This window comes from Micropterus salmoides, unplaced genomic scaffold (genome assembly GCF_014851395.1).
Source record: "Micropterus salmoides isolate LMB-PRFRI ecotype aquatic unplaced genomic scaffold, ASM1485139v1 Ms_hic_scaffold_17, whole genome shotgun sequence".
In the NCBI taxonomy this organism is placed as follows: domain Eukaryota; kingdom Metazoa; phylum Chordata; class Actinopteri; order Centrarchiformes; family Centrarchidae; genus Micropterus; species Micropterus salmoides.
Window position 1 is genome coordinate 20,788,994 of NW_024040817.1, and position 12,748 is coordinate 20,801,741.

General features: G+C 43.9%; 1 protein-coding gene across 1 annotated transcript; it reads left to right on the forward strand.

The window, feature by feature from the left end:
- Positions 1-3,426: 3,426 nt before the first annotated feature.
- LOC119906767 (lactose-binding lectin l-2-like) lies at positions 3,427-4,731 on the forward strand. The gene has a single exon (XM_038724110.1). It carries the CDS (start codon positions 3,683-3,685, stop codon positions 4,169-4,171), a length of 489 nt encoding a protein of 162 aa, XP_038580038.1. The 5' UTR covers positions 3,427-3,682; the 3' UTR covers positions 4,172-4,731.
- The last annotated feature ends 8,017 nt before the right edge of the window (positions 4,732-12,748 follow it).

The window sequence follows — 12,748 nt, forward strand, 5'->3', positions numbered from 1 at the left end:
CCAGGACACAACTAGATTTCTTTATCACCTTGTCCAACTTTTTTCTGTCCCTCTCAGTGATGCTGCTGCTCCAGCAGACCACAGCGTAGAGGATGGCTGACGCGACCACACAGTCATAAAAAGTCTTTAGGAGGGGCCCTGTCACTCCAAAGGACCTCAGTCTCCTCAGGAAGTACAGCCTGCTCTGACCCCTCTTGTACACAGCATCTGTGTTGTGAGTCCAGGCCAGTTTGTTGTTCAGGTGAACACCCAGGTACTTATAAGTGGCCACTCTCTCAAGGACCATTCCCTGGATGTTCATCGGAGGCGGGAGGGCAGACCGCCGTCTGCGAAAATCGACCACCGTCTCCTTGGTCTTTCCCGCGTTGATCAGGAGGTGATTTCGCTGACACCAGTACACAAAGTTCTGTGTCAGTCCTCTGTACTTTGCATTGTCATCATCAATGATGAGGCCGACAATGGCAGAGTCATCAGAGAACTTCTCCAGAACACAGCTGTCCGTGTTGTGTCTGAAGTCTGGACGGTGATGTCCTCCCCATGTGGGTCACATGAAGACATTTCATGTGGGTCACATGAAGACACATGAAGACTTTTCATCCACAGATTTCTACACCCTGTGGGTTAATTTAGATTTACATATTTTAGTTGAGTTGCTTTTTTTGTGTGTGCGTGTATGATACATAGATTCAGAAGAAAATTGATTTAACTGTTAACAATAATATCAGTAGAAAGGGTGTTTTGTCATGTATTACTCTACTTGTGAATAAAAAGGATTGTTTTATTATAATAACATTATTCCTTTTACACAAGTTCAAAATACTTTTGGATTTCCACTTAAAGATTGGTTAGTTCATATCTTCAAGTCCATCACTTTACATTGCCCTGTGTTAACTTTGCCAAGTGAACTTTACTAAGTTAAACACAGGCTATGGTTCTTCTTGGACCTATAGCTGATGCGATATCGATATCTATATATCGTTTCACATTGAATTAAAGGTTTATTCCATCACTTTAGAAAAGCCAACCAAGCTATAATGGACACATCGAAAGACATGCGAAACATTAAGAAGAACACCTTCATAACAGATTTAATTGGGTCCATGAAAAACCTACTCCTGCAACACGGTGGTATCAAGAATTATTTAGTGTTTTTCCAATGAAAGGCTTAGTGCCAAAATAAAATGAACTGACATCAGCTTTATGGATTTAGTGACTTGGCCCAAGGAAAGAACAGCTGTCGGACTGGCAGTATCCTGGAATTTCCATGCAATAGATAGCAGAGGTACATATGCCTGTACCATATAGTCATTTAGTTTTAGTGCCAGAGACTAAGTTGATGAGCAGTGAACATTTATTGCTTGTCTTTTATTTCCTTGTTTTCATTTGAATGTCCTGGTTAATCTTTAGACTAGCGCTTCTCATGCACATCTCCCCTGGTTGCATTTAACATTTAACACCTATCAAGTGTCATCACCTAATGATGAAACTTATTATCAAATAGAGTGGCCCTACTTATTTTGTGTCTTTGGATGTGTCAAAACACTTACAGTTTTTCTCGATTGCTTAAACACATTTCTTGAAGTTATGCCTCTTTTTCTCGAAACTCTAAACACAAATCCACAACTTCTCACCCAATTCCCCAAACATCTTATTTTCAGGTCAAAATGAAGCTTTCCACTCAAAACCATTCAATAATAAAAAAAAAAAACTTCAGACATAACACTAAGCCCTCAAAATTACACACACTACAACACAGTTTTTAAATTCAAAACAATACTACAAAAACTGGTTATTAGTGATGTTGCATATGGTTTTCCCCCTCAAAACCTTTTCACTTGATGAACTCAAAATAATAAGAGATTTTTTATTCCTTAGTGTACTGTATAGTGCAACACACCAAACAACTACTTATTCTGCCCCAGCATCTTGTCTTTTGGACAGGCCAGAGAGAGATTCTCGTCCTCCACCTCCTTCTCTACTTCTTCCATCTCCCTACTCCTCCTCCCTGCTCCTACTCCTGCTCTGCCTCATCATCTTCCTCCTATCCCATCTCCTTCTCCAACTCCTACTGTTCCTCTTCCTTAGCTCTTCCTCCTCTCCATACTGCTATTCCTCCTCCTCCTCATCGTCCTCCTTCTCCTCTCTGGTGTCCTCTATGTCTTCTTTCAGATTTCTCTGGATCCATTGTACCAAAACTGAATGAGCTGAGTCTGGCCCTTTTATCTATCTATTGAAAGTTCTGATTGGTGTGTTATCAATTATGACTCTTTGTGTTTCCACCTGGGTAGTTGTGTACTAATTGAGCTCACCTGTGCTGACTGAGTGAACAATATTGAATGTAAGTGTTTTCTCAATGACCGCATGGTGAAGGCAATGAGAAATGAAGGGATTTGTGTTTAGAGTTTAGAGAAATAGGTGTGCTTTTTGAAAAATTTGTTATGGTTTTTAAATTTTAGTTCATTAGCCTGCTTATAGTGTTTAAGCAATTTAGAAAAACTGTAAATGTGTCAAGCACAATCTTGTTAGATGCATGTATTTGCCCATTTTTGATGGGTAGAATAAATGTAATAAAAATTTATGTATTCCTCTGAGTGATCTATCCAAGTCTTGTACCCCCTCATCAATCATACCTATCATGTACCAAATGCATAACGCTATTGATTATATAAAAATGGATATTGTTACAATATTTGTTTCCTAAAACTTAAGTGTCGATGTTAAAGTTAGTTAGGTCAACAACACAACCATACGATGCTGATGTTCCAACCATATTACCATTATTTTTGGCTAATCATTTGTGGGGCTGCAACTAATGATTACTTTCATTGATGATTATTTTCTCGATAAACTCTGTAAAATTTCAGAAAATGGTAAAATATGTCCTCCAATGTTTTGTTATGTCCACAGCACAAAGATATTTGGAGTTTACTGTCATTAGTAGTAGAGTAAAGAAACATTTAATCAGAGAATTTGGACTTTTTACTTAATGTCCTTAACTGATTATCAAAAAAGTTGGGAATTAATTTACTGTAATATTTGATATCTAATCGATTAGTTCATCGATTAATTGTTAGCAATTTATTTCAACAATTTATCCGTAACCTTTAGCTACCAGTTTAGACTTATGTGCTTGCTAACTGGTTTTCACACATTCTTACATAATTGCAACAGGTACAATGGTTTTCAGCTGAATCAATTAGTTCAAATTAGTTGGGCTACTTTGCATGTACTTTTCATGTATCCCCTGGCAAAGAAGTATCCCCTGGGGTACCAGTACAGTACCCCTAGAAGGGAATCACTAAATCACAAAAACTATGGCACAAATTTGAAAGGGAAAACCATTATTACCATTAAATCATTATTTTATTATTCATCAGCTGTAAATGTAGTCAACCACAAAGAAAAAATCTTCTTCTGACAGCTGAATCCAAGTCTTTTCTGAAGATGTGTTTCGCTAATTAATAAATTATAGGTTTTATGTGATATCTACAGGTGAGCTTGTGGTCTTTTTGGCTTATGTTCAGATGTCGTGTAGTTGTGAACAAGTGAATGTGTTTGCCAAGTGTATTTGACCAATGATATTGCACCAACAGTGTAGACACCCTTTCTGAAGCATATAAAAGAAAGTGACCTAGATGTGTAGTTGACATACTCTAACGACTTTTGAGACTCTGACACCAACATGCTGTTGTTCCTCTTCTTGTTTGGTCTGGCTCTGGGTGCTGAATCTCCTTCAGAAGACCAACAAGTGATGCTACGGCGTGGCAACTGTCCCATGTTCTGGTACAGCTTCAACGGCCGCTGTTACAAATATGTCGCCACACGTTTGACCTGGGCTGATGCAGAGCTCTACTGTGTGTCACAGAGAGCCAACCTGGTGTCCATCCACAGTCAGCCGGAACAGAATTTCATCAAAACTCTGATCAAGAACTTTGACCACGCTGAGGGAAGAAGCTGGATCGGACTCAGTGATATCCATAAAGAAGGCAGATGGATGTGGTCTAATGGTTGCGCAGTGAACTTTGTCTTTTGGAATGCCGGACAGCCAGACAACTATGGAAAAAATGAACACTGTGTTCACAACAACTATGGTCCAAACCTCAAATGGAATGATCTGTCATGTTCTGTAACTTATCCCTCTGTTTGTGCATCTCGCATAACCTGTCCTTAGTAACTGGGATAGTTATATGTCTGATTCACTCTCACTTTCACCTGTGGTCTGTAAGCCTCCACAATAGGATACCAATGTATACTTTTCGTGTGTGTGTGTGTGTGTGTAAAGAAGTCATTTCACTAACCTTCATTTTGTGTGCGTGTAATTTGGGAACAACATAGATTTAATGTTTCGTCTTAATCACAAGGACACTTCTTATCCAGTAGGATGTTTATCTAATCACATTCACATTCATGCACATCTCAAAATGTATTAAATACTAGTATCAAAATAAAAAAATACACCCAACAGCTTCAACGGCCGCTGCTATGTCGATGTGGTCTGATAGGTCTGAAGTTGAATTTGTCTTTTGGTATGCAGGTCAGCCAGATAACTGAAGGAAGTGAAGTCTGTGGAAACAACACAGATTTGAAATGGATGTTATTTTTGTTTGTGCACCTCACAGTTTGTCCATCTCACAGTTTGTCCTTACCAACTGGGAAGGTCATGTCTAATAATAATGTTGTTTTACACAAGTTCAAAATACTTTTGAATTTCCACTAAATAATTTGAGCCACTTTACATCGTCCTGTGTTAACTTTATGATGTGTTTCTTCATTATTTACTAAGTAAACTTTACTAAGTTAACACAAGATATTGTTCTTCAATTGAACTAGTGAGATATCTAAATTTAATTTCACATTAAATGAAAGGTTAATTCCACATTTGTTCGCTTTTAGAAAAGCTAACAGAGCTGTAATGGACAAAATATTAAATGGCATGTGGCACTGAGAAGAGAACTTTTATAATGGTTCTGATAAAGATGTTTGGGAGGAATCTACGTCTCCTATGCTATCTTTTTTGGGAATATAGTCAAAGATATAAAATATTGGATACTGCATTGACAACACAAACAACAAAACTGATCCCAATACATCACTTTTGTGTATTAAGTGAAATTTACCGTTGGATCATACATGAGTTTCATGTATAGCCAATGAGGTTAGTACAACTTTAAAGGAAAATATTTGTTAAGATCTGGGCTATCTAAAGACGGCACATTGGACTTGCATGAATCTAAGCTGCTGGAAAAACTAATTTTCTTCACAAAGCTCAGTTCCAAAACAAAACGAATTGACATCAGCTTTATGGATTTATGGCAGTCTCTATAAGTCACTTACCCTGTGATCTGTATGACTTGGTCAAGGGGAAGGGCATGTCGCACTGAATGGTTCCTGGCATTTCTACGGAATAGATATCAGAAGTAAATATGCCTGTGTCATATAGTCAGTCTATAAACCAGAGTTCAAGTAAGTAAGTAAGTAAACTTTATTTATATAGCACCCTTCACAGACAAGAGGGGTCACAAAGTGCTTCACAGTAAAAAAATAGAATAAAATAAAACAAATAACAACAACACTTAAAATACAAAACCATATGGCTGGTTAAAAGCTTGTCTAAAAAGATGTGTCTTAAGGTGTTTTCTAAAAGTTTCCACAGAATCCAAGGCTCTCAAGGCTAAAGGGAGAGCGTTCCAGAGCCTTGGAGCCACCACAGAGAAAGCACGATCACCTCTTTGGGCTTTGTGAAGGTTTCATCATGCCTACTAACTTAATGATGTCATTCAGGGTAATGGGGCAGAAGGAATCCAGTACTGAAAGTATGTGATGTTTAACTATATGGGGGTATGCTGATGTAACAATGCCTGCCCTGACAGCTCTAACCTTGTCCACAAAGTGAGACAAAAAGTGGTTGCAGTCAACATTTGAAAACACAGGGACAATACATACAGCAGTAGAAACAATGTTGTTAATGGTCTCAAACAGAGCTTTAGGGTTTTTTTTACAGGCAGATATCAGGGATATCATAGGATTGGAGTAGTTTCATTCATAATTTAGCCCTGCCACGCCTAGAGGTGTTCCCATAGTGTCGTCACCGACGCAGTGTCTCGTTCCCCTTCTCGGGGAACAAGGGTTACATACGTAACCCGAGACGTTTGTCCCCAGTGGCACAGTGGCTGCCCACTGCTCCCTTGAGGGATGGGTTAAATGCAGAGAATCAATTTCACTACATGTATGTGTATGTGACTATAAAGTACCTTACCATGGCTGGACTGGCATTGTCTAGATGAAGAGATGGCTGAAAAACAGCTGAAGAGGAAAATGAAAAGAGTACTTGTGAAACAAGTTACATGACCAGGCAAGGTGAAGACGCTTGTTAACATCAGTGAGGTGTTCAAATGCTGGAGAAACCTCAGAGATCTGCAAGGAATGAAAACCAACAAAGATGTTTCTGCTTGACAGGTGAATTACGGTAACTTTGCTGTTCCACACAAACAGTAGGCACTGTTTCCCCTAGGATGGAGTTCTAGCAGCGGAGGTGAATCAAAATTTTTGCCTGAATATAAAACCCCAACACAACATGTCTCAGCAGTATTGCTCTTGTGTCCATGAGCATTCGATGCACATAAGAATAGTTTAAAACGTCTCGGGTTACGTATGTAACCCTGGTTCCTCGAGAAGGGGAACGAGACACTGCGTCGGTTACGACACTACGGGAACGCCTCTAGGCGTAGCAGGTCTGAACGTGAATGAAATCACTCCAATCCTATTGGCTTGTTGCTAGAACGGTAAGGTGTGACGGAATAACCGGAGGAGTATAAAGCACACCTGTACACACTCATCATTAACTATGAAGCAGGCGCTTCAGGCGGGGAGAGAGGTGCGGCGGGCCGACGCAGTGTCTCGGGCTCTCGCGCCTGGGACAGCAGGTCTCTCCTCAGAGGGACCTGCCACGGCGGTGCCGTCCAGGAGCGATCATGATGTCCGAGAACCACACCCTCAGCCCCTGCCTCGACAGCAGGTCTGCGTCCCCGGGAGATACATCGCCCTGAGCGATAGTAACCTCTGCTGGGACCACAGGAGGATCTGACGCGCCAGTCTGTACAGAGGGCGCGAGCGCTGACCGCCCTGGTGATTCAGATAGGCCACCACCGCTGTGTTGTCGGAACGAACCAGGACGTGGTGGCCTTGGAGATCGGGCAGGAAACTCCTTAGAGCCTGGAACACCGCCAACATCTCGAGACAGTTGATATGCCACTCGGATTGATGCACCTGCCAGGATCCCCTTGCAAAGCGGCCGTCCATGACCGCGCCCCAGCCCGTGAGGGAGGCGTCTGTCGAAATGACCAGCCGGCGACAAGACCCTCCCAGCACGTGCCCCTGGGACAGGAACCAAGTTTCCTTCCAAACTGATAGGGAACGAAGACACTTGCGCGTAACCCAAATCAGACGGAGAGGATTTCCCCTCGGGGAAAAACCCTTGGTCCTTAGCCACCACTGCAGGGGTCTCATGTGTAGCAGTCCAGATGGTATTACGCTGGACGCAGCCGCCAGGAGACCCAACACTCGTTGAAAGTGTTTTATAGTGATGGCGTGGCCTAACTTCACCCCTTTCACGGCAGCCAATATGGTGTCGACACGTCCCGGAGACAATTGTGCCTGCATCGTTGTCGAATCCCATACTACCCCTAGGAACATAGTCCGTTGGGTGGGCGCCAGCACACTCTTCTTTGCGTTGAGCCTCAGCCCTAAACGCCACAGATGAGCCAGAACGACATCTCGATGCCAAACCGCCAACTCTCGAGACTGGGCTAGGATGAGCCAGTCGTCAATGTAGTTGAAATCCGGATGTCCTGGAGCCTCAGCGGGGCCAGTGCTGCATCCATACACTTGGTGAATGTGCGAGGGGAAAGTGCCAGGCCGAATGGAAGAACCCGATACTGGTAAGCCACACCCCCGAAGGCGAACCTCAGGAACTTCCTGTGAGAAGGACGGATGGAGACGTGGAAATAGGCGTCCTTTAGATCTATCGTGACGAACCAATCCTCGGATTGGATGTGCGTCACAATGGCGGGGATGATGAGCATCTTGAACCCGAATCTCCTCAGAGACCGGTTAGAACCCGCAGATACAAAATAGGGCGCAGCCCTCCGTCCTTCTTGGGGACTATGAAGTACCGGCTGTAGAACCGGCGTCTCTGTCTGGGGGGGAGACACGTTCAACGGCCCCTGTCCTCAGCAGAGTAAGAACTTCCTGTCCCAACACCGGACCTTGCTCCGGGCGGACCACAGTCCAAACCACCCCGTTGAATTTTGGAGGGCGGGTTTTGAACTGTAGTCGAAATCCATCTATGGCAGTGCACAGGACCCACGGAGAAATGTTCGTCAGGCTCCGCCAAGCCTCTGCAAAGTCTGCCAACGGAACCAGCCCCTCGGGGCTGGTGGTCGGTGTCTCGTGTGATCTTCTGGTGGACCCCTGAAGCCCCAGAACGGCAGGGGAGAGCCGCCGAAGATCCACGGTGAGTAAGTCTGAATGCCGCCTGACTGCAGACCCTTGGGGCAGGCAGTACGGCGTGGACTCGATGGTGGCAGGTGCGTCCTGAACATGTAAACGGCGGGATAACATCACCCGTTGCCACGGCGGAGGGGACCTCGATCGGCCTCTAGGGGGGGTGGGGGTGGGGGTGCGGGAGGGGATGGCGGTCCTCAGATCGCGTCTCTCAGAAGGCTGAGGGTGAGAGCGGCGTCTCGCTGCTTCATCTCTTCTCCGTAGGAGCTCGTAGAGGGAAGGAACCTACGCCTGGCAGCCTCAGCTGCCTTGGGTCCAGACCGGCGAGGGAGGTACTGGCGGAACGCTTCGCCCTGCGTCTAACGCTCCGTGGTTCTGCGAAGCTCCGCCAGATCTTCCTCAGAGGGACCCCCCCTCTGAACCATCTCCTGTAGCAGGTCGGCTTGGTAGGCTTGAAGCACCGCCATGGTGTGCAAGCTCGCACCTGCCTGGCCCGCTGCCATGTACACCTTCCCCATGAGCGTAGATGTGGTGCGACATGGCTTGGAGGGTAACGCCGGCTTCTCCAGGGGCATCCTCCATCCGAGGCAACCTCCCATAACCACGGTCCCTAACCCCCATCACATTACTGTAGTTCAGTGATAGGGGTGTGGAAAGCTGTGTAGAGAAGGGTCTGCCCCATGATTACTCAGTTCATCATGTAAATCAGGAAAGAATGGCAGAGACCGGCGTGGAGGTGGCGCGTGGTACTTAAGAAACCTTTCATCAAGCTTACCACTAGCCTGTGGTGTCTGCTCCTCCTGTGGCCAGTTGATGTTGAGCTTAGCAACGGCTCTAGTCACCACCTCCAGCAGCACGTCATAGTCGGGCGCCGCCTGATGACGCCGCCCCGACACCTGGAAGTCATCGTCCACTACACTGAGCATGTTTGCCTCCTCGGAGTCGGATTGCTGCAGCGTCTCCGGATACAAACCGCGAGCGGGAGAAGCTGAGAACGGGCTCCCGAACGAGGAAAGGAAGCGTCGGAGCCAGCGGATGAAGGTCCGGAAAAAGCCTCAGCCGTCCCGAAATCCTCCGACAGATCACGCTGTGAACCCCATGAGTGAAGCCGCCGGGGCTGCCTCAGCGGCCGCAGGGCCCGCACCACAGGGAGAACACATCCGGCCATCCTCGGAAAAGAGAGCCATGCTGTACCTCAGTACCCGCACGGAAAGGGCTTCGCAACGGGCGCAGGCAGCCCCCTCGAGAGCTGCCTGGGCGTGCTCCATCCCCAGACATGAGACACACATCTCATGAGAATCTCCATCCGTGATGTACCGAGGGCAAGAAAAAACACACCTTCTGTACATCTGGTTGCCGGACATGCTGGTAGACTTCTTCTTCAGGTAAGACACACTGCTTGTAGGACTGGAGCTTTCTTCAAACAACATACAGAGTGCCTGCTGAATAGAAAAAAGCTAATGATGAGTGTGTACAGGTGTGCTTTATACTCCTCCGGTTATTCCGTCACACCTTACCGTTATAGCAACAAGCCAATAGGATTGGAGTGATTTCAATCACGTTCAGACCTGCTACGCCTAGAGGCGTTCCCGTAGTGTCGTAACCGACGCAGTTCGAGTTCCCTCGAAGGGGAACGTCAGTGTTTTCCCAGTTTAATGTGAGCTTTAGCTGAATGTTTTGGTGTTGGTGGTCATTGTCAGGGTGGTGGGGGGCTTGGTGGGGTCCTCCCCCTCAAAAATGTTTGTTTTTCAATGACAAATATGTAATTTCACATCACATTGGTCCATTATTTTCACCATATGTCTGAACACAGAGTTAGCTAGAGCAGATAATAAATAACCGACAAAAAAGATCAGTCTACTGGGGAGGAACTACAAACTTTAGATTTGGGGAAAGTTATTTGGTTGGTTATGATGCTCTCCACAGTGATTTAACATTTATTGCACAGCATGTTTTGGAAATCACCCCCTAAAACCCTGTTAATATGATCTCAGAATAGTTATAGATACGATTGTTCATGTTTGCCTTTTGTGTGCAACATGAGAAACCTTCTCCCTTCTGAGGTGCATTTTATTTGCACATTAAAACCCAAAAAGAAACGTCTCCTCATTATTAATAAAATACAGCTACCAGTTAGCCTACTTTCTATTGAGCTAATGTTAAGTTACATAGCAGCCAAAAGACGCAGCCTGCTGTTGAAGCTTTCCTGTTCAGCTCAGTCTGAAGAGGAGGGGGAATGTTGGCTAACTTAGCGCTAACAGGCTTCACTTTCCAGCAGGTGGGGAAACAACAGACTTGCTGACACACTGTAAGCGACAGGCCGTTTATGGTGAAACCATTGAAATACAGGCGCACACGCACCAACAATGTGCGCACACACACCGAAATACAGACACACACGCATCCAATCTATTCAGGATAACCCAATAGCCGGACGCTATACTGAGCTCTGGCACCATACAAGGACTACTGATTCTATGATTTCTGTGGTTCGTTGTGGTGACAGCCCGGAGTCAAGAGACTGCACCGCTCTCTTAGAAACATTACACAGGCAACTAATATTTATTCTACAGCAACCTCAAAGTCAGACATGCCAAAGAGGCGTCATTCCGCCGACAATTTGAAGTGGCGCTCCTGGTCGCCCAAGGTATGATTTGACAGCGGATCAGATTAACCTTACTGAAGTCAAGCCAGCCTCCACTTCGAAAACAACAGTCAAGCCAGCCTTCGCGCTGTTTTGCGATGCGTGTTTTTTCTAGGCATTACTGTAACATCGTGTCGCAGCACATTTCAAAATAAAAGTGAGCTTCTGCTGAACATAATGCAATTGATGTAGCAGAAACGATGCTTAAGACACCACAAGTATCTAAAGAAAATATTACATTCTCACAGAAAGCTTACTACATTCAGCCAAGATTCGAACTCATATAAAAAGAAAACCTCCTGTTTCCACTGACTCATTTCACTTCACAGTGACAGCAGACCACCTCAGGGAGACCCTCTGTCAATATCAGTGAAATCTGTTGTAGTTATTTGAAATTACAGACCTTGAAAGTGTGTAATATTTTCACTATTCGCCAAGATTCAAATTGACGTAAAAAGGAAACTTCCTGTTTCCACTAACTCATTTCACTTCACAGTGACAGCAGACCACCAAAGGGAGACCCTCTGTCAATATCAGAGCAATCTGATGTAGTTATTTGAAATTACAGCCCTTGGTCACTGATTCTTGAGAGTTGGGACAAAACACTTTTTAAAATTAAAAAAAAAAAAATACACAGTATATCAATTAGAGTTGTATGTTTCTGCAGAGAAAGGTCTTAGCTATTTAACCATGTAAAGGAACAGGTTCTAAATAAAAACATATTTTTAACAAATGAACATGTTTCCCTTCAGAGCTGGATTTGTGTCAACTCCGTCAGACACACTAAAAAGTATACAATTTTAATTCTTCCAATCCAACAAGAATATAAACTTCTGAAGTATATTGTAGTAGTGTTTAGTTACACTGATATGTAAAAAAAAATACAATATATAAACTGAAGTTGTGATTTCACACGATTCTGAAAACTCAGATTTCTAAATATTTGCATTTTCAAACTTTGATTTTAATTTCAATATTGTAAAAACAAATTCCTTAAATAAACAAAACATAAGAAGATTTAGATCAGATGGTCCTTTATTTAAAAAAACAACATAAACTGAAGGAAGAAAACATTTTTTCCCAAAAAATTAACAAAAACATACATCCAACGCTGTTGATGAAGATCTGACGGTGTTGATGAAGATCTGACGGTGTTGACAAAAAAATATGTGCATTGTGATTATTGAACAGATGTGCTCTTTAAACTACTACTAAAACTACTCCTTGTTATTAGAGTATTGAACTTACTGTAAAGCAACTATAATAAACATATTGCACATACACCGTTTACAACTATTATAAATTACACCATTTCCAAATATCAAAAAAAAAGCCAGAAACCAGGGGCCCTCCTCCCCTTCTGTTTTCATCTACCTCCCCTATACAACTTCTTATGCTCTCCTTTTTCTCATCCACCTCTTCTCCTCTTCCTTTCCTCCTTTGTAAGTAGCCATTTACTTTAAAGTGGTGTGCGTGTGTGTGTGTCTGTGTGGGTGGATGTGTTGGATGTGGGATTGCCCTGCACTGCCTACTTTATACTGGGTGTGGTCTTAAATGGACATTCCTTGACAACAATACTGCAACACATAATCTGTAGCTTAG